General features: G+C 38.4%; 3 protein-coding genes across 4 annotated transcripts in view; all 3 read right to left on the bottom strand.

The window, feature by feature from the left end:
* ttn.2 (titin, tandem duplicate 2) overlaps window positions 1–16,236 on the bottom strand; it is a 177,615-nt gene that overhangs the window by 92,424 nt on the left and 68,955 nt on the right. Inside the window, exons 95-108 of the mRNA XM_076264287.1 lie at window positions 7,631–7,702; window positions 7,432–7,491; window positions 7,045–7,107; window positions 6,813–6,881; window positions 6,525–6,608; window positions 5,868–5,912; window positions 3,333–3,386; window positions 2,688–3,083; window positions 2,298–2,567; window positions 1,729–2,004; window positions 1,407–1,546; window positions 1,185–1,311; window positions 769–1,035; window positions 237–509 (exon numbers count right to left, since the gene is read on the bottom strand). Coding sequence (XP_076120402.1) covers window positions 237–509; window positions 769–1,035; window positions 1,185–1,311; window positions 1,407–1,546; window positions 1,729–2,004; window positions 2,298–2,567; window positions 2,688–3,083; window positions 3,333–3,386; window positions 5,868–5,912; window positions 6,525–6,608; window positions 6,813–6,881; window positions 7,045–7,107; window positions 7,432–7,491; window positions 7,631–7,702 — 2,196 coding nt within the window. The remainder of the gene's footprint in view (window positions 1–236; window positions 510–768; window positions 1,036–1,184; window positions 1,312–1,406; window positions 1,547–1,728; window positions 2,005–2,297; window positions 2,568–2,687; window positions 3,084–3,332; window positions 3,387–5,867; window positions 5,913–6,524; window positions 6,609–6,812; window positions 6,882–7,044; window positions 7,108–7,431; window positions 7,492–7,630; window positions 7,703–16,236) is intronic.
* LOC143100945 (uncharacterized) lies at window positions 3,834–5,710 on the bottom strand. Its single transcript, XM_076264535.1, has 2 exons — window positions 5,704–5,710; window positions 3,834–5,536 (listed from the first exon to the last, which is right to left on the bottom strand). The coding sequence occupies exons 1-2, from the start codon at window positions 5,708–5,710 to the stop codon at window positions 3,972–3,974; spliced, it is 1,572 nt and encodes a 523-aa protein (XP_076120650.1). The 3' UTR covers window positions 3,834–3,971.
* LOC143100803 (uncharacterized) lies at window positions 9,270–14,917 on the bottom strand. Of its 2 annotated transcripts, XR_012981940.1 has the most exons (3): window positions 14,355–14,917; window positions 10,324–10,398; window positions 9,270–10,187 (listed from the first exon to the last, which is right to left on the bottom strand). XR_012981940.1 is itself a non-coding variant. In XM_076264319.1 (2 exons), the coding sequence occupies exon 1, from the start codon at window positions 14,228–14,230 to the stop codon at window positions 10,553–10,555; it is 3,678 nt and encodes a 1,225-aa protein (XP_076120434.1). In that variant the 5' UTR covers window positions 14,231–14,917; the 3' UTR covers window positions 9,270–10,187; window positions 10,324–10,552. The 2 variants fall into 2 exon arrangements, 1 of the variants encoding a protein (XP_076120434.1); XM_076264319.1 differs by having other exon boundaries at window positions 10,324–14,917.

Here is a 16,236-nt window from a genome sequence, read left to right as displayed (position 1 = left end):
AAGTTCACAATGAATTAATTATATAAGTTATTAATTATATACATTATGAATTATATACGTTTATCATCAAATATATAAGGGCATATCTATTTCATTAACAGCAGCAACAATGTTTACTTTGATCGTGTGACTCATTGTCACAGAAGTTAACATGAGCTTGTGACTTGGACATACACACAGCAAAAGAGAGAGTGAGAGAGATAGAGAAAATAAAGTGCAGAACAAAATGGGATTACCTAGGACCATCAAGTTTGCCGTTGTAGATATTCCTTTAGTCTCTGCCTCTGCCTTAATTTGGCAGGTGTCATCTAGAGTGACATCCTTTATTTCTAATACATGTTTCTTTCCATCAACATGGATTAACACCGTTCGGCTCGGATGGAGTTTCGTTTCATTTTTGTACCATGTAATGGGAACATTCTCATGTGAGAGTTCAAGCTCAAACCGAGCTATGTTACCTTCCTTCACAGTTTGATCCTTTAATGGTGTGGTGAAGTTGAGCCTCATGCCTATAATGTATTTGTTCAGTGCATAACAGTTTCAGTTTCCATTAACTGACAGTGCACTAGACCTTTTAGAATTATCAGTTGAATTAATTTATTATTTAATATTTATATACATTTATCATTTATTAATAACTGAATTATTTAAATCAGTATTTTAAACATTTAATGAAGAAGACATTTATGTTTAGCTTAGCTTAGCTAAGCTTTAAACATTTAATCAAAGTTTATTTGAGTTATATGACTAAGGTGTCAAACAACTTACCCTCTACCGTGAGTTTAGCGGTTGACCTTTTGCCCAACACTTCAATAGTGTACTCGCCCTCATCATCAAACTCACAGTGGTTTATAACCAACATGTGCCTTTTCCCATCATCAATGATATCATATTTTGCATCTGAGGTTACAATGTCAGACCCTCTGAGCCACATCACCTTTGACACATCCTTAGTGATGGTGCACTCAAACTTTGCCTGTTTCTTTTCAGGCACAGAAATGTCCTTCAGAGGGACAGTGAACTCCATTTCGATTTCTGAGAGGTGCGAACAAGAGTTACACAGATCACATTTCTTTTTTTTTTCTATTCAGCTCACATTACCCTTACCTGTTTAAAGAAATGTGGCATAGAACACCGGTTAACATACAACATACACCTACTCAACAGCTTCTGAACCAACTCACCCTTGACTGTGAGCATTGCAGTGGTGATGGCATTCAGAGCCTGATATGACACTTCACCAGACTGGTCAAGCTGAACATCCTTTAGAGTGAGGAATCTCTTGGCACCCTCTGCTCTGATGTCACATGTCTTTATTGAAAGGAAAAAAAATATGAACAGCATTAACACATACAGTTCATTACATTTGAAAATCGATACATAGACAATTGAAGGTGAGATCTCACTGGTGATCTCTGCAGAACTCGTCCCTGAAGTTTCCATTCTCCAGGAACATCCTCTTCTGAAATTTCAGTGTCAAAGTTGGCCTCCTCTTTCTCCACAACTTCAATACTAGACAGAGGCTTCAGGATCTCAGCTTCACGCTCTGTAGAAGATAATACAATGGGCAAAATAAATACAAAAGTTGTGCCTGAGCCAACAAACTCACCTTAATAATAATAAAAAAATCTTGATCAAGATGATGTGCTCCATTTAGTTAGTATTCTATCACAGTATTTATTACAACAAATACATGAACTCATCCACTCAATAAAATATTTGGCATACCCCCAAGTGTCAGCTTTGCAGTGTATCTACGACCCTCTACTTCCATGGCATACTCTGCAACATCACCAGGGGCTGCATTTTTGATGGTCAAAGTAAGCTCTTTACCATCCTTCGTAACCTCTGTTTTATCTGTTGGATCGTTAGGGATTTCCTCATCCCCCTTGAACCACTTCCAATTTGGGGTGTCTTTGTAGAGTTCACACTTGAATGTGGCAGTAGCTTTAGGCTTCACATGCTGGTCTTTCAGTGGTCTCACTAACCAGTCTTTGATGATTTCTGCAGTGGATACAGATATGTGTTAGGTGTTTTGGTTGAAAGTAAGTTAAACATATAAGTGTGGATTTGTATAAAAGAAGACTGACTCAATTTAACCCAGTCAGGTCATCTTGTTCCTTTAACTGTGTTAATATATGCATACTGTAGTGTCAAGTTTAATACCAGTTTATTACACATTGAAATTACTTAACTCAGTCAAAGCCACAAGATTACTTGACTGTGTTAAACTGTGTCCACAAATATTTTTAGAGTGTAATCACAATATTAAACTGTGAAAGTCAGTAAACCCTTACCAATGATTTTGACCTTTGACTCTGTCTGGATATTTTCACACTCGCATACGTAAAGTCCAGCATCCTCTTCTTGAGCGTTCTGGATTGTCACAGCACGTTGCAGTCCAATGGAAGCTATTTGGATTTTTCCAGGGACTGTTATAAAAGGTGTGCCCTTTCTCTTCCATGTCACCTCCTTGTCCTTGTTCAACTCACAGGTCAGGTACAGATGCTGTCCCTTCATAACAGACGTTTCCTCCTCAAGTGTCTTCACGAATTTCACTGGCAGCTCTGTAAAAGAAAAGACGAGATGTTTTGTCATTCATATCAAAAGGGTTTGAGTAAGGTCTGGAATAATTTTACAGATGTGAATGCCTATGTCTTTGCACACAGTGCTCTGTGTACGCCTACCTTCCACAATGAGCTTGGCAGTTGAGGTCTTCTCCTTTTTGCCAAGCGTAGCCACACAAGTGTATTCACCGCGGTCAGAGAGTTGGACGTCAATAATTGCCAGTTTGCGGTCTTTGCCGTCAGAGGTGAACTTGTGCTTAGGGCTCTCCCTCAAGTTGCTGCCATCCTTCATCCATGTGGTGATGGCAGTGGAGGGCGACACCTCACACTCAAACACAGCAGAGGTACCAATCGACTCGGCCTCTGACAACACAATGTCTTTGAGCTCCTTGATGAATTTCAGTGGGACAGCCTTCAGCTGGAATCCAGCGAATGGTGGCTCCTCTGGAGGTTTGCCTCCACCTCCAGGTTTCAGGCCTCTGCCTCTACCTTCTCCTGGGGATGGAGTTTGTTTTGCTGAAATGCACAAGAAGACATTTAATTACTTCCTCTTTCATTTAAACACACTACCCATATAGTCACCCAGTCACATGTATTAACCACAAGATTTTCAAAAGATTCCATGGAATATTTTTTTGCATACAATAAATTCCTCTGATCATGTTCAAACACTTCACAGATCTAGCAGATTGAGTATACCATAAGAAAAGTAAATGTTGCATGCAACTAACAGAGCATATGATTTTTTTCTACAGCAAGACTCACGTTTTAAGCCTCTTCCTCTTCCACCTGCTGCTCCTGTATCTTTAGGAGTTCCCTCTGGATTGTTACAATATAACAAATTATTTCCAGGTATTGTTAACATGTCTACACACTAAAAACAGTCTGTTTCATATGGATACAAACATTCTGGATGGAAGGACACAGAAACAATGGCTAAAGACATTTTTAGAGTAAAGATGAAGGGATCATGCCAAATATTAATGCAATGATTGGTTAGGTTGCTTATATGACCTCCATGATAAAGTAATTATAAACAAAGTATTACAATGACAGACAACAGGAAGAGACATTGGGACAGACATGGCTTACAATAACAGGATGACATATAAGTTGGGACAAGAGACATAATGGCTTACAGTCACAGGATGACATACGTGAGGACAAGAAACATAATGGCTTACAGTCACAGAATGATATATACGTGGGGAAAGAGACATAATGGTTTACAGTCACATGATGACATATAATGAGGACAAGGACCACAATTAAAAACAGATGATGTTAAGAATGTTTCAACAAAAGACAGTGAAGATGGAAATGGTGATGAGGATTACGCGCGATGGAAAAAGGGTCGGTTTATTGTCCAATCACGGTGAAGATGAGGCATTCAGTGGTGAGGACTCACAGCCACCCTCTCTCACCTCGTCGGACCGTCCCCGGAGTCTCAAGAGCCCCTTCTTCCAGATCTTCAGAGCCATAGCTTTCGCGAGGAGCAAGTTCCCATCCCCACTCCTCTTCGTCATCATCTTCTTCAGGCTCATGCTCTAGTTCCTCTACTTCTTCTTCTTGCTGAGTCGATATCTTCCTTAGCCTCACGGCACTTGGAGACAACTCTTTTATCATAGGGGCTCCTTTTGCTTTTTCAGGTTCAGTCTTTTCCTCTTTAGGTGAAATTTTCTGTGGAACCTTCTTCAAGGTGACACCCTCAATAGAATCTTTGGGTGATACCTTTTTAGGCATCTTCTTAGTATCAACACTGGGCTTTTTCTCCACTGGTACAGCATCCACAGGTTTCAGTTTTGGCTTCTCCACCTCTTTCTCTTTTGGTGTTTCGGCCTTAGGCCGCTGTTCAACCTTCTTTAGCTGTACAGGTTTTTCCTCCTCCTTTGGAGTTGGTTCCTTCTTCTTCAGAGGAATGATCTTGGGACTGGGTTTCTTCTCTAGCTCAGTAGGCAATTCAGGTTTCTTTACCTTCTCAGGTTCCTTCTCAGGTGTTTCATCTCTCGGAGTCCGAGTAGGTTTCTTAATTTCAGTGGGTTTTGTTTCCTTAGGTTCTGGGACCTTTTTGTCAGCAGGGGAATCTGTTTTAGTTGCTGGTTTTGCAAATGGTTTCAGTTGAACCTTTTCGATTTCCTGATCTTCTGAAGGAATTCTTTTTGCCTTTCCAAGGCGTAGCTTATCATCTGGAGTTTTCTCATCCGTGGGGACTTTTTCAACAGGTTTCTTTGCAATGTCTTTTTCCTTTTGTTCTGGTTTAGGCTCTTCCTTCTTCTTTGGAGCAACTGGTTCTTTTACTTGTTCATCTCTCTGAGGTCGCTGGCCTATTTCAATAGGTTGATATTTTTGGTCCTCTTTCTTTGTCTTTTCCGGTTCAGGTTCTGGTTTACCTGGTTTCTCAAAAGGTTTAAGCTTCACAGTTTCTGGCTCTTTAGCATCGGATGGTAACTTTGATACTTTCTTCAGTGCTAAACTGGGTTCTTTAGGTGAATCTTCCTTTGGTGCCTTTGGTGTTTTCTTCAAACCAGGTTTGTCTTCTTTGCCTTTCTCCACCTCTGGCTTTTTCTTCTGAGGCACAGGACGCTCTTCAGTGGTGTCTTTAGTTGGCACCTCTTTAGGTTTCTTAGCCTGATCGTGCTCATCTGGTCCTCTCTTTTCCCTGTCCAGAGGTGTCCTGTCTGGCCTTTTGATTGTTTCATATGTTTCGATTCTGATCTCTGCCTCATGGGTTTCTTTAACGTAAACCTCTGTGACGGCTTTGGAGTAAACCCTCTCCTCCTCATGAACCTCAGGCTTTATTACTGGCTTGAGCTTTAACGCTTCAGCCGTTTGTGATTCATCGGTGGGAATCCTAGACACTTTCTTCAGCTTTAGAGATTCCTGTGTTTCTTCCTTAGTCTCGGTTATCTTCACAACTTTCTTCAAGGTTGGAACCACAAAGCTTTCCTCTTCTTTGACCTGAACTTTGCCTTCAAAGTTTTGATTTGCAGATTGACAATAAAGACATCAAATCACATACAAACATTTATAAAACACTTAAAACACACAAAAAACAAGACATTTAGATTTTCAAAGCGTAAGCCCATTCACACCACCACCACCACTTATGCCTCAAACATAAATAACTATACAATGCCTTTCATGGACAATCAGCAGTATGCACACCAGTCAGCCCACATTGAGATACAGTATATCATAGAATAAGGCTCAAATGGTTTATATATCTAAATTAAATCAACAGTAAGGAAAACATCATGTGATCAGTAGTGATCATGAATTAATTGTTTATAATGGTCATACCTTTCTTAACTGGTCCAGGTGCAGAAACAGGTCCTTTTCCACCATCTAGTGTAGGGATTAATATTTCACAAAAGTCAAACAATAATAATTGCAGTTATGATATCAGAATAGGCAATCCTATTTGGTGCCAAATGTGGTTTAAAGCGTATATTAAATTATATTATATCAAAGAAAAGAAACAAAGCATAATTGTGCTTTTGATTACACAATCAAAATGAAAATCATGTACTAAGAATAAGTTAGCAAAACAGTGTGTAAGAAAAGTGCATAAGAATAAGGTATCAAAAAGCAATAGAGATAAAACTGTGTGTCATGCTTGTTAGTGTGATACATGCTACTTGGTGTGAGGGTTACCAATAGGTATCCCAGACAGAAAACCAACACAAGAAAAAAGAAGAGTAAAAAAAGACGTGAAAAAGAGTTGGTGCAGTGCTGTCATCATTATTGTTGTTGACACAGTGCATATAAGATGATGTGAACGAACAGGGAGTGGATGAAGAAATAAGTAAACATTTAGTAATATGGGTGCTTAAGACTCATATGAAGCCATAGTAACCTAATTAGAATGGGAATGGGAGACATTGGCAGCATTATAAATCATGGGTAATGAAAAAAGGTGGAAAAAATCTATAAAAAACTTGATCTTCAGTTGGATACCTTCTTCTTGACTCTCTTCAGCTTCAATCATCTCTGTGATTTCTCTTCCTGTGACTTCTTCACTCTCCTTTCTCCACACTTCAGCTTCAAATATTACGTTGTAAATTATGTCAGCAAAAATATTTTGTAGGTTTCAAAAAGAAGAGTGCAGCATGAAAAAAAAAATATGTTGCAATTGTAAGTTGCAGGATAAAGTGGGTTAAAAAAGTGAGTAATAGTAAGGATCATCTCAAAGAGAGATTCAATATACTGTGGGATATTAATGAATTGACAACAACCCTGGCATACCTTCAAGTTCAGTAGGTGATTCTGTCTTTGTAGCAAGTTCAGGGGAAGGTTTCTTTTCAACTTTTGGCACTTCAAATATAAAGCAATGGTAATGTCAAAATAAAGGGAATCAAATGATTCAGTGTTTTTTTATCTACCGTATTAATAATACTATAATTTTAGCATTGTTAAAGCAATGCTGGAACATAGTCATATGCATGAGCCTCTGAGATAAACCACAGCTCTCCCATACCTTCAGGTGGAGAGACTTTTTTTGCAGCAGGTTCAGGAGATGGTTTCTTTTCAGCTTTTGGTACTTTGGATTGAGAGAGTGTAAGGGAGGGATGTAAAGGGAAATGCAAATCAGAGTGATCAGAATAAGATGTGAAGACGTGACACCTCTAGCGAGGCTGAGATAAAGAGATTAAATGACCCATAGCTCAACGTTTATCATTGTTGTCTGTTTAGGAATAGAAATATAAATATTTTAGGAATAGAAATTATAAACATACATACTGAAGTAAAGGGTAATGTATGGTAAACACACATATGCACTCAATGAATATTCAACAATGATAAACAGATGCCAGGGCATTAAGGATCAAGTCTGTTTGTACATAAATATGCAAAACAAGGGTACCTTGAGGTGGAGACAATTTCTTTGCAGCTTCAGGGGATGGTTTCTTTTCAGGGGTAGGCACTTTGAATGGAAGATTTTCAAGGTCACAAAAATGATGGTATTTCATATGGAAATAGATCACACACACAGACACAAGATAAACAAAAGATGCATGCTAGTGTCCGACAATCTGACACACAATCTCACTAAGATATAATACCTTTAGCCGGGGCAACTTCCTTTTTCTCTGGCACAGGAGTCTTTTCAGGAGTTTTCTTTTCTTGCTCAGGTACTTAATAATAAAAGACATATGCAGTATGAATGTGAGAATTCACAAGACATTAAAAGCTGACAAAGACCCGGCACAGAGAAAGATACAGACAGCGACAACAAGAATAAGAACAGACAGCACATCTAAGAAAGAGCTTGGCACACAGTATGTACCTTTAGGGGGAGCAACCTCAGGTTTTACGGACACCGGTTTTGTATCAAGAGCCTTCTTCTGTGGTTCAGGCACTTGATATTACCCAAGAGAAATAATGTTATAAAAAGCTGAGCAGACGAACAAAGCATGGAAAACAACAAACAATCAACTCATGATGAGCAGAAGACACACACACACACAAGAAATCTTAAAGATACCCCAGCATATGTGCTGTACCTTTTGGTGCTGCAGGTTCTTTTACTGGTGTCTTCTTTTTCTCCTCAGGCACTTAAGATTAGACGGAATAAAAATACTAAGTAAAAACAGATCTATGCTAAATCAATTACTTTTAAAGTGCCCTATTTTCAGGCTCAGACATAACAAGACATAAAGATAACACAACAATGAATGGAAAACACAACACACACAGAGACAAACAGTGAATCGTAAACATACAAAAAACCCAACAAGTTGGAGGTACAGACAAATAAGACCAAAGATTTTTTTAAGAGAATTATTGGCATACTGTATACCTTTCTGGGGAGGTACTTCTTCTTTTATTGAGACTGGAGTTTTTGCAGAAGGGGCCTTCTTTTCTGGTTCAGCCACTTATCATTGCCAAAGGGAAACAGAAATCATACACAACTAAGCACATGTGCAAATGAAAGTCACACAATGAGGACAACACAAATTGTATGCCCGCAATTTGTGAAAGCTGAATGATGACATAAAACTAATTTTAAGACTCAAGGCACATTGCATGTACCTTTCTGGGGAGTAACCTCTTCTTTTAATGGCTCAGGTTTTCTTTCAAGAGGTTTCTTTTCAGGTTCAGGCACTTATGTGAGAAGCACATTACAAGAAAGAGATGCGAATCAGATGCAATCAAGCACAAGAGTGAGCAGACACACAAGTGGACAACATACAACAAACAGACAAAGTTAAGAACAACACAGGGACTGAAGAGGTTTCAAGACCACTCTTTGTATACCTTTTTGAGGAGTAACCTCTTCTTTTAATGCCTCAGGTTTTCTTTCAAGAGGTTTCTTTGCTGGTTCAGGCACTTTATGTTAGTAGAGATAGACACAAACCAAGAGCAGATGAGCACGACTACGCACACAAAAATACACTGAATACATAAACTGTAACACAAGCAACACACACATAAAATCAAGAAATTTTGATGATTTCAAGACCCCCGGCACTTTTTTGTACCTTTTGGGGGAGTAACCTCTTCTTTTATTTTCACTTGCTTTGTTTCAAGAACTTTCTTTTCTGGTTCTGCCACTTATGTTATCAGACAAAAAGCACAGGCAGATACAATATAGCTCAGTACAAGGGTAACCACAAACAAGAGCAAATAACAAGAAGAACAACAACAAAAACATACAATAAACATTGAAGATAGACAGCACAGACAAAATAAGACACATTGAAGATAGACAGCACAGACAAAATAAGACACATTGCTCATTTTAAGACCTGAGCACATTCCATATACCTTTTTTCGGAACCTCTTCTTTTAATGATTCTGGTTTTCTTTCAACAGCCTTCTTCTCTGGTTCAGGCACTTAGTATTGTCAGAGAAGTAGAAATGATACAAGTAAGAATAACGTCTATAATGATAGACAAAAAAATGACTGAAAACACAACAATCACAAAGTAATTCAAGACACAAAGACAAAGCAAGAGATTTTGCTCATTTGAAGACTCATCGTGTGTTTGGGCCTTTTGAGGAAAAGTCTATCAAGAATGGCCTTCTCTGACTACATACATAATCACATAGATCTAAGGACACGTGAACAACACAACACAAATACACAGAACACGTATCAAGTGACACAGAAAAGGTCAGTGCATTTATTCTGTGGCACATTTTCTGTAACTTTTGGGGGAGCAACTTCTTCTAATGAAATAGGAATCCTTTCATGAACCTTCTTCTCTGTTTGGTAAGTAAATGTACGCAAGAGAACACACACAGAGCTTGGCTAAGTACCAGATCAACATACTACAAAACATAAAAGCATGGAGAAACAGATTAAGATTTTTCGCAAGATAACCCGGCACACATTATGTACCTTTTGGGGGAGAAATGTCTTCTTTCAAAGAAACTGGTATAGTTTCAAGAGGGACCTTTCTATCGACTTCTCGCACTTGACAACCAAGAGATATATATTACATAAGGCTGAAGACAAGAGTAATACATACAAGAGAAACAACAGATAGACAAACAAAACAAGAACTGTCACTCAAACACGTCCTGGTACACATTTTGTACCTTTTGGGAGAGTGACATCATCCTTTACTGGTACGTGTTTCTTTTCAGGGGAGGCCTTCTTTTCTTGTTGAAGAACTTCCCAAGAGCAACACATGTAAAGTATAGATAATGGAACACACCACAATCATGACATGAAACAGACACAACAGATGAAAGACACCTGACATTGCGAAAGACTTTTCAAAGAGTGATTTCCCCAGTGGTCCTGTACCTTTTGGGGGAGGAAGTTCTTCTACTGTTGCCACAGGCTTTCTGTCTGGAGGAGCTTTCCCCTCTGGTTCAGGCACTTGAGGATATAATGCAAGATGTATAATTACTACACCGAACATGGTTTGTGAGGAAATCATGGAGTTGCATTAAAAAAAACAGACACGATAAGGTTGTATTATCTCAAGAGAGAAGTTGAAAGTGTACTGTGAAAAAATCCAAAAGGTTGGTGTCTAATTGCAACAATAACAGTAGTGGAGAGTGAAAGATATGACAGTGCAAGTGACGACGAGCAAGTGTAAACATGAATGGTGGCTTATATTCCTGGATGCACGCAAGAGAAAAAACAAAAAGTGTCCAGTCGGATGAGTTGCAAAATGAGTGTTTTTTTTTTTTTTTTGTGGTTTAAGAAGTGTTCTAAAAAGTAATACTGCCCAAGAGGACAACATTTTGATACCTATACGGTAGGTCGCTGGGGGAATTTCGGCCTGCCTTTGACCCATCTCTTTTTCAGGAGCTCCCATTTTATGTTTTGAAGTCTTCATTTTTTTCTCAAGAGTAACACTGACTTTGGTGGGAGATGCATCTTCCAGTCTTGTGGCCATCTCAGGAGGAGAATGTATGTGCTCAAGTTCCTTTCTGGTAGACTCTCCAGCTGGTGGTGTTATTTCTCCATAGTAACATTTCTTTAAGCTGTCATTGTCTGTCTCTGACATAATCAGGACCTGGGTTGATAGAGTACTTTTCTGAAGTCTATATTTTAATGTTTGGTCTACATTTGATTTGGGGATGTATTTTAATGTTGGCTCTACTTTACTGTAGGTTTTTTCTACTTCGATTTTGTCATGACTATCTACAGTTCCTCCCAACAACATGGTTTCTTTCTGTTTTGCTGCAGCTTCTCTCCTTAGATCAACTCTATCCCTCTCAAGATTAGTGGAATTTGATTGTATATTAGGACCAAAGTCATATATTTTGGTAGAACCATCATGTTTAGCAGCATTAATGCCATCCTGGGTGGTGATGCCTTTCTCTCTCAATCCATTTCCCAGTTCCTCTAGAGGGATATCCCTTGAACCAGGGGTCATACAGCTCTGAGACTTTGAAGGGGATACTGGCTCCTTGATCAAGTGTCTTTGCCTCACTAATGAGATGCTTTTATCTTCAGAGACATCTGATCTTTTATTGAAACATTGGTCCTTTATCGTTGTGACTGATCTATCAGCATCACTTATCTCAAGATTTGTAGGACTTATGCTTTCTTCATAGACTTTTTGAGAGAATCCCTTACTCACTCGCTTTCCTGGAAATTCTGGCAGTGTTTTATCAGTTCCTTGAGTCATACTAACAGCTTCCTGATATACCTTTGGGCCAATTTGGCCACTGCTATCAACATGTTTTGCAAGGTTGTCCCTTGTAGTAGACCCAAGACTGATATTGTAATTTCTTGATTTTATTTGTTCTCTATCATCTGGGATGCTTTTGACTTGACTTTGACTTTGAGAATCCATAGCACTGACTCTTGGTAGTCCTTCAACTGTTTTCATAGTCTTCTTTAGAGCTTTTCTTAAAATGTCTGTCACCTCCTGCCCTCTTTCCTTTTGCGTTAGGATTTTGGGAACATTGCCCTCAATATCAATTTTCTCGATATTTAGTTCTTGGAATTGCTTGTTTGAAATCTGGTCACTGCTCTTATCTGATGATCCAGATGAACTTGACAATCTAGAGGGAAGATTTTCCACTTCATGAGTCATAGTTTCAAGACTTTGAGGACTTTTATCTCTCAATGAATAACTTTCATGAAATGTTTCTATTGATTTTGTTAACTGATCCCCACTAATAGCATTGCCCTGAGTCATTGTTGGGCACATAATTTTTTTAACAGTAAAGAGAAGTCTTTCCGTTTCAACAATATCTGATTCTTTCTTCCTTGACAACTTTGTTTTTTCAGTATCCTTTATGAGATGACTGTCAGTGTTTGGACTAACTTCATGTCCTTTAGAAGTCATTCTTACATTTGCTTGTAGCTCTCTTGTTTCTGGAGTTTGTAACATTCTTCTTTTGACTGGAGACTGTTCTGTCAGGTGATTGTCTTTTTCTGGTGCGATCTCAATAGTGTCTTGATTTCTACCAACAACTTTTTCATAAATTACATGGCCAAATTGATCAGTTTTAGGAAATGTTGCAGGTGGTGTTCGATTTGAGTTATTGTCTTCATTTCTGGTGATACTTGACTCTTTAAAACGGACACTCATTTGTTCAGGAAAGTTAGTTTTTGAACTGGAACCGATATTATAACCTAAAAGGTTATCAGGCTTTATGGGTTCTGACCCTGTTTCTCTTGAAAACATCGGTAGTTCATCTTTCTCTAGATCCTGTCCCTGATATTTGGCTAGGGTTGTGCTCTTGGGTTGTGGTGTTCTCACTAAATTAACTTCAGTTTGTTCACTGTGCAATTCAAATAAATCTTTTGGAAGAATCTGACTACATTGTCTCGATAAATTGGACTGGTTTTGAATGTTCTCTAATGTATCTCTGTCTCCTAATTGGGGTAGTATCTGATATTTTTCTGCAGGTCCAGTCTGGTTAATGTTTGTTTCCAGAGATTCTATACTTTCATCTTTTAGGGAATATTTTTCAGATTTTTCTTTTGATTTTGGCATAATTTTGGTATTTAATGTACCATGGATGGAAGGCTCTAAAGGTGACATTGTTTCCTCAGTTGATTTTGTTTTAACAGTCAGAAATTCTACATTCTTGGGACAAGTGATTTCCATTTCTTTAACATATGAAAAGATTGGTCTCTGAAGATGCTTCATCTCAACACTTTCAAAAGTCTGTGTGCTCTCCATACAGTCTTTTGCAGGGACTTCTATATTCACTGGAAAATCTTCCTTACGGGCAAAGGTTTTGGATGGGTGACAAATTTGTCCTTGGCCTTTACATGCTTCTTTATATTCAGAGGCCTTTTCTGGCAGCTCATGGCCAAAATCTTGAGTGTCATAAAACTCATTTCTCCTGCTGTGTGTTTCATCGTATCTTAGCAAAATATCTGAGGGTTCTCCTATTTCCTCACACATAAAAACCGCTTCTGGGGAAACTGCCTGATTCATAGGAGAAATGTGGAAACTTTGCTGAATTGCTCCAGGCTCCTTATCTAATTTCTGAATTGATCCTAATGTTCTACAACCATAAATATGAGCTTCTTCATCTGTATAAGGCCAAATCTCTTTGGATTCAGTATCCTGCCATATAGTTCCACTGATGTTTGAGGGACTTTCAATGTCTTTGCCAGTTCTGTAACTTGCAATAGAGGCACCTTGTTGCTCAGAAAAGCTTTTTGATGAATCCTCAACATCATCACAAGTCCTTCTTCGCTCTTCATTAATGGCAACACTTTTTGCCGTTATTGATTTTCTTTCTGACTGTTCTGTCCTGTCCTGATATTGAAGTCTAGATGGTTTCAGAAGAGTAATGTCTTTCTTCTCTTCCTCTAAAAATGCATTGCTTTGAACAGCAGATGCAACATTTGGGGATGAAGGACCCCCGTTAAAGTATAACTCATTCTGTGGGGCTGTTCTATTAAATATGTCCAATTCAGCTAAATTAAGAGTCATTACATAGTTTTTGTCTGGTTTTCTGTCCACTGTAGCGATTATCTGTTCTTTTGATTCGATTTTGGATTTTTCTTCAGAAAAAAAATCTTTGGGACCCTTGAAAGACTCCTCTGGATGCAATGTTGAAAAAGGCTTGATATGAAGATATTCTTTTTGAGATGATCTTTCATTTTCAGCTGACATAAATGACATCTTGTTGGCCATTGAAGTAATGGGTTTAGTCTTCTGAAGATTTGCTTCAAGATCTAAGATATTTTCAAGAATATGCAACCAAACAGTTGTAATACAAAGCATGACATGGTGTTAACATACTGCATTACTTTTCAGAGTATCTTATTTCATCTTATTTCAAGATGTGCATAGCAACGTTCTGCTCTTTGTGTGTTTGGTTTAAGGTATAATCATAGTATGAATGTACCTTTCTTAGTCAGAGTTTCTTTTCTTTCAGCAGTAGCTTCTACTGCCATGGTGGTCGTCTTTGACATTATGGTTGTCTTCATAGCAATCTCAGGCTCTTCAAAAGAACAAGTCACTTTTAGCTATTTAGCTGAGTAATGACCCATGCCTTATGTTTTCAATGTTGAACATGACCACACACCAAAGGAGTGGTAATTTCAAATAATGTTGGCTAGTACATTACAATAGATATACCTGTGACTGAAGGAATCTTTTTTGTAGGTTTAGTCACAGGGACATCACTGGAGGGCACCTTCTGCTCTATGGGCTCAGTCACTTTACAAGATATAAACTGAGTTACTAGAAATGCTAACATTAAAGCACTATAAATGCAGCTCCTTTAAATGCTATCCTTTGTCAGTGTACTGGAAAGTCACTTTAGTACCTTTAGGTTTTATAGAATCCTTTATGGTCCTCTGAGGCTCAGGTTTTGATGGCTCCAGTGGCTCTACTTCCACAGGAACTATGGAAATATTGTTTGAGGGACACTTTTCATAAATGTGATCACATAAAAGTATCTACTTACATGACCGCAAGAGTGCAAAAAGAATAAGTCACTCTATCGAGTGAAAAGACATGTTTTGACAGTAGACAGAACTTACTTCAAGATGTGCATAGCGACGTTCTGCTCTTTGTGTGTTTGGTTTAAGGTATAATGTATTGCTTTCACATGAAATTCATGAGTATGAATGTACCTTTCTTAGTCAGAGTTTCTTTTCTTTCAGCAGTAGCTTCTACTGCCATGGTGGTCGTCTCTGATATTATGGTTGTCTTCATAGCAATCTCAGGCTCTTCAAAAGAACAAGTCACTTTTAGCTATTTAGCTGAGTAATGACCCATGCCTTATGTTTTCAATGTTGAACATGACCACACACCAAAGGAGTGGTAATTTCAAATAATGTTGGCTAGTACATTACAATAGATATACCTGTGACTGAAGGAATCTTTTTTGTAGGTTTAGTCACAGGGACATCACTGGAGGGCACCTTCTGCTCTATGGGCTCAGTCACTTTACAAGATATAAACTGAGTTACTAGAAATGCTAACATTAAAGCACTATAAATGCAGCTCCTTTAAATGCTATCCTTTGTCAGTGTACTGGAAAGTCACTTTAGTACCTTTAGGTTTTATAGAATCCTTTATGGTCCTCTGAGGCTCAGGTTTTGATGGCTCCAGTGGCTCTACTTCCACAGGAACTATGGAAATATTGTTTGAAGGACACTTTTCATAAATGTGATCACATAAAAGTATCTACTAACATGACCGCAAGAGTGCAAAAAGAATAAGTCACTCTATCGAGTGAAAAGACATATTTTGACAGTAGACAGAACAACAAATAACCAACAGGTACATACAATACACGATTTAGATGGTAACAGGACACAGAAAGACCACATCAGTGATCAGGGAAAAACTCAGCGCAGTAAGACAAAAACACACAAATGAATGACAGACAGACATTTACCATGAACAGACACAGAACAGACACAGGTAAGACTCGAAGGCAGAATTTCACATATCTGAAGTGTGATGTCATCTACCTTTTTTATGTGAAATGTGTATCTTCTGGGGTATAGCTTCATCTTGTTTTCTAGTGGGAATTGTAACCTCTTTTCTTTGAAGTACCACAGTTTCTGTTTCTTCTTGAATAATTGTTGTGATTTCTGCTCTCTTTTGAACTTCAACAATAGCTTTGAAAGAGCAATTGAGGGGAAAAGGAAGAGTAAGACTGTTGTGACCAATTGGTCATCAGCAGATCAGCACAGACAAAGCACAGTATCAAGGGACAAACAAACACATAGATCACATACTGTACAATGTATCCCTTACCAGGATTTAAAGAC

The sequence above is a fragment of the Alosa pseudoharengus genome, unplaced genomic scaffold (assembly GCF_046254945.1).
Source record: "Alosa pseudoharengus isolate Yale_2024_CS ecotype anadromous, Long Island Sound unplaced genomic scaffold, YU_APseudo_1.1 YU_APseudo_1.1_scf_3, whole genome shotgun sequence".
In the NCBI taxonomy this organism is placed as follows: Eukaryota; Metazoa; Chordata; class Actinopteri; order Clupeiformes; family Clupeidae; genus Alosa; species Alosa pseudoharengus.
The sequence above is the reverse complement of the archived record's forward strand: the minus strand, read 5'-3'. Positions and strand labels throughout refer to the sequence as shown.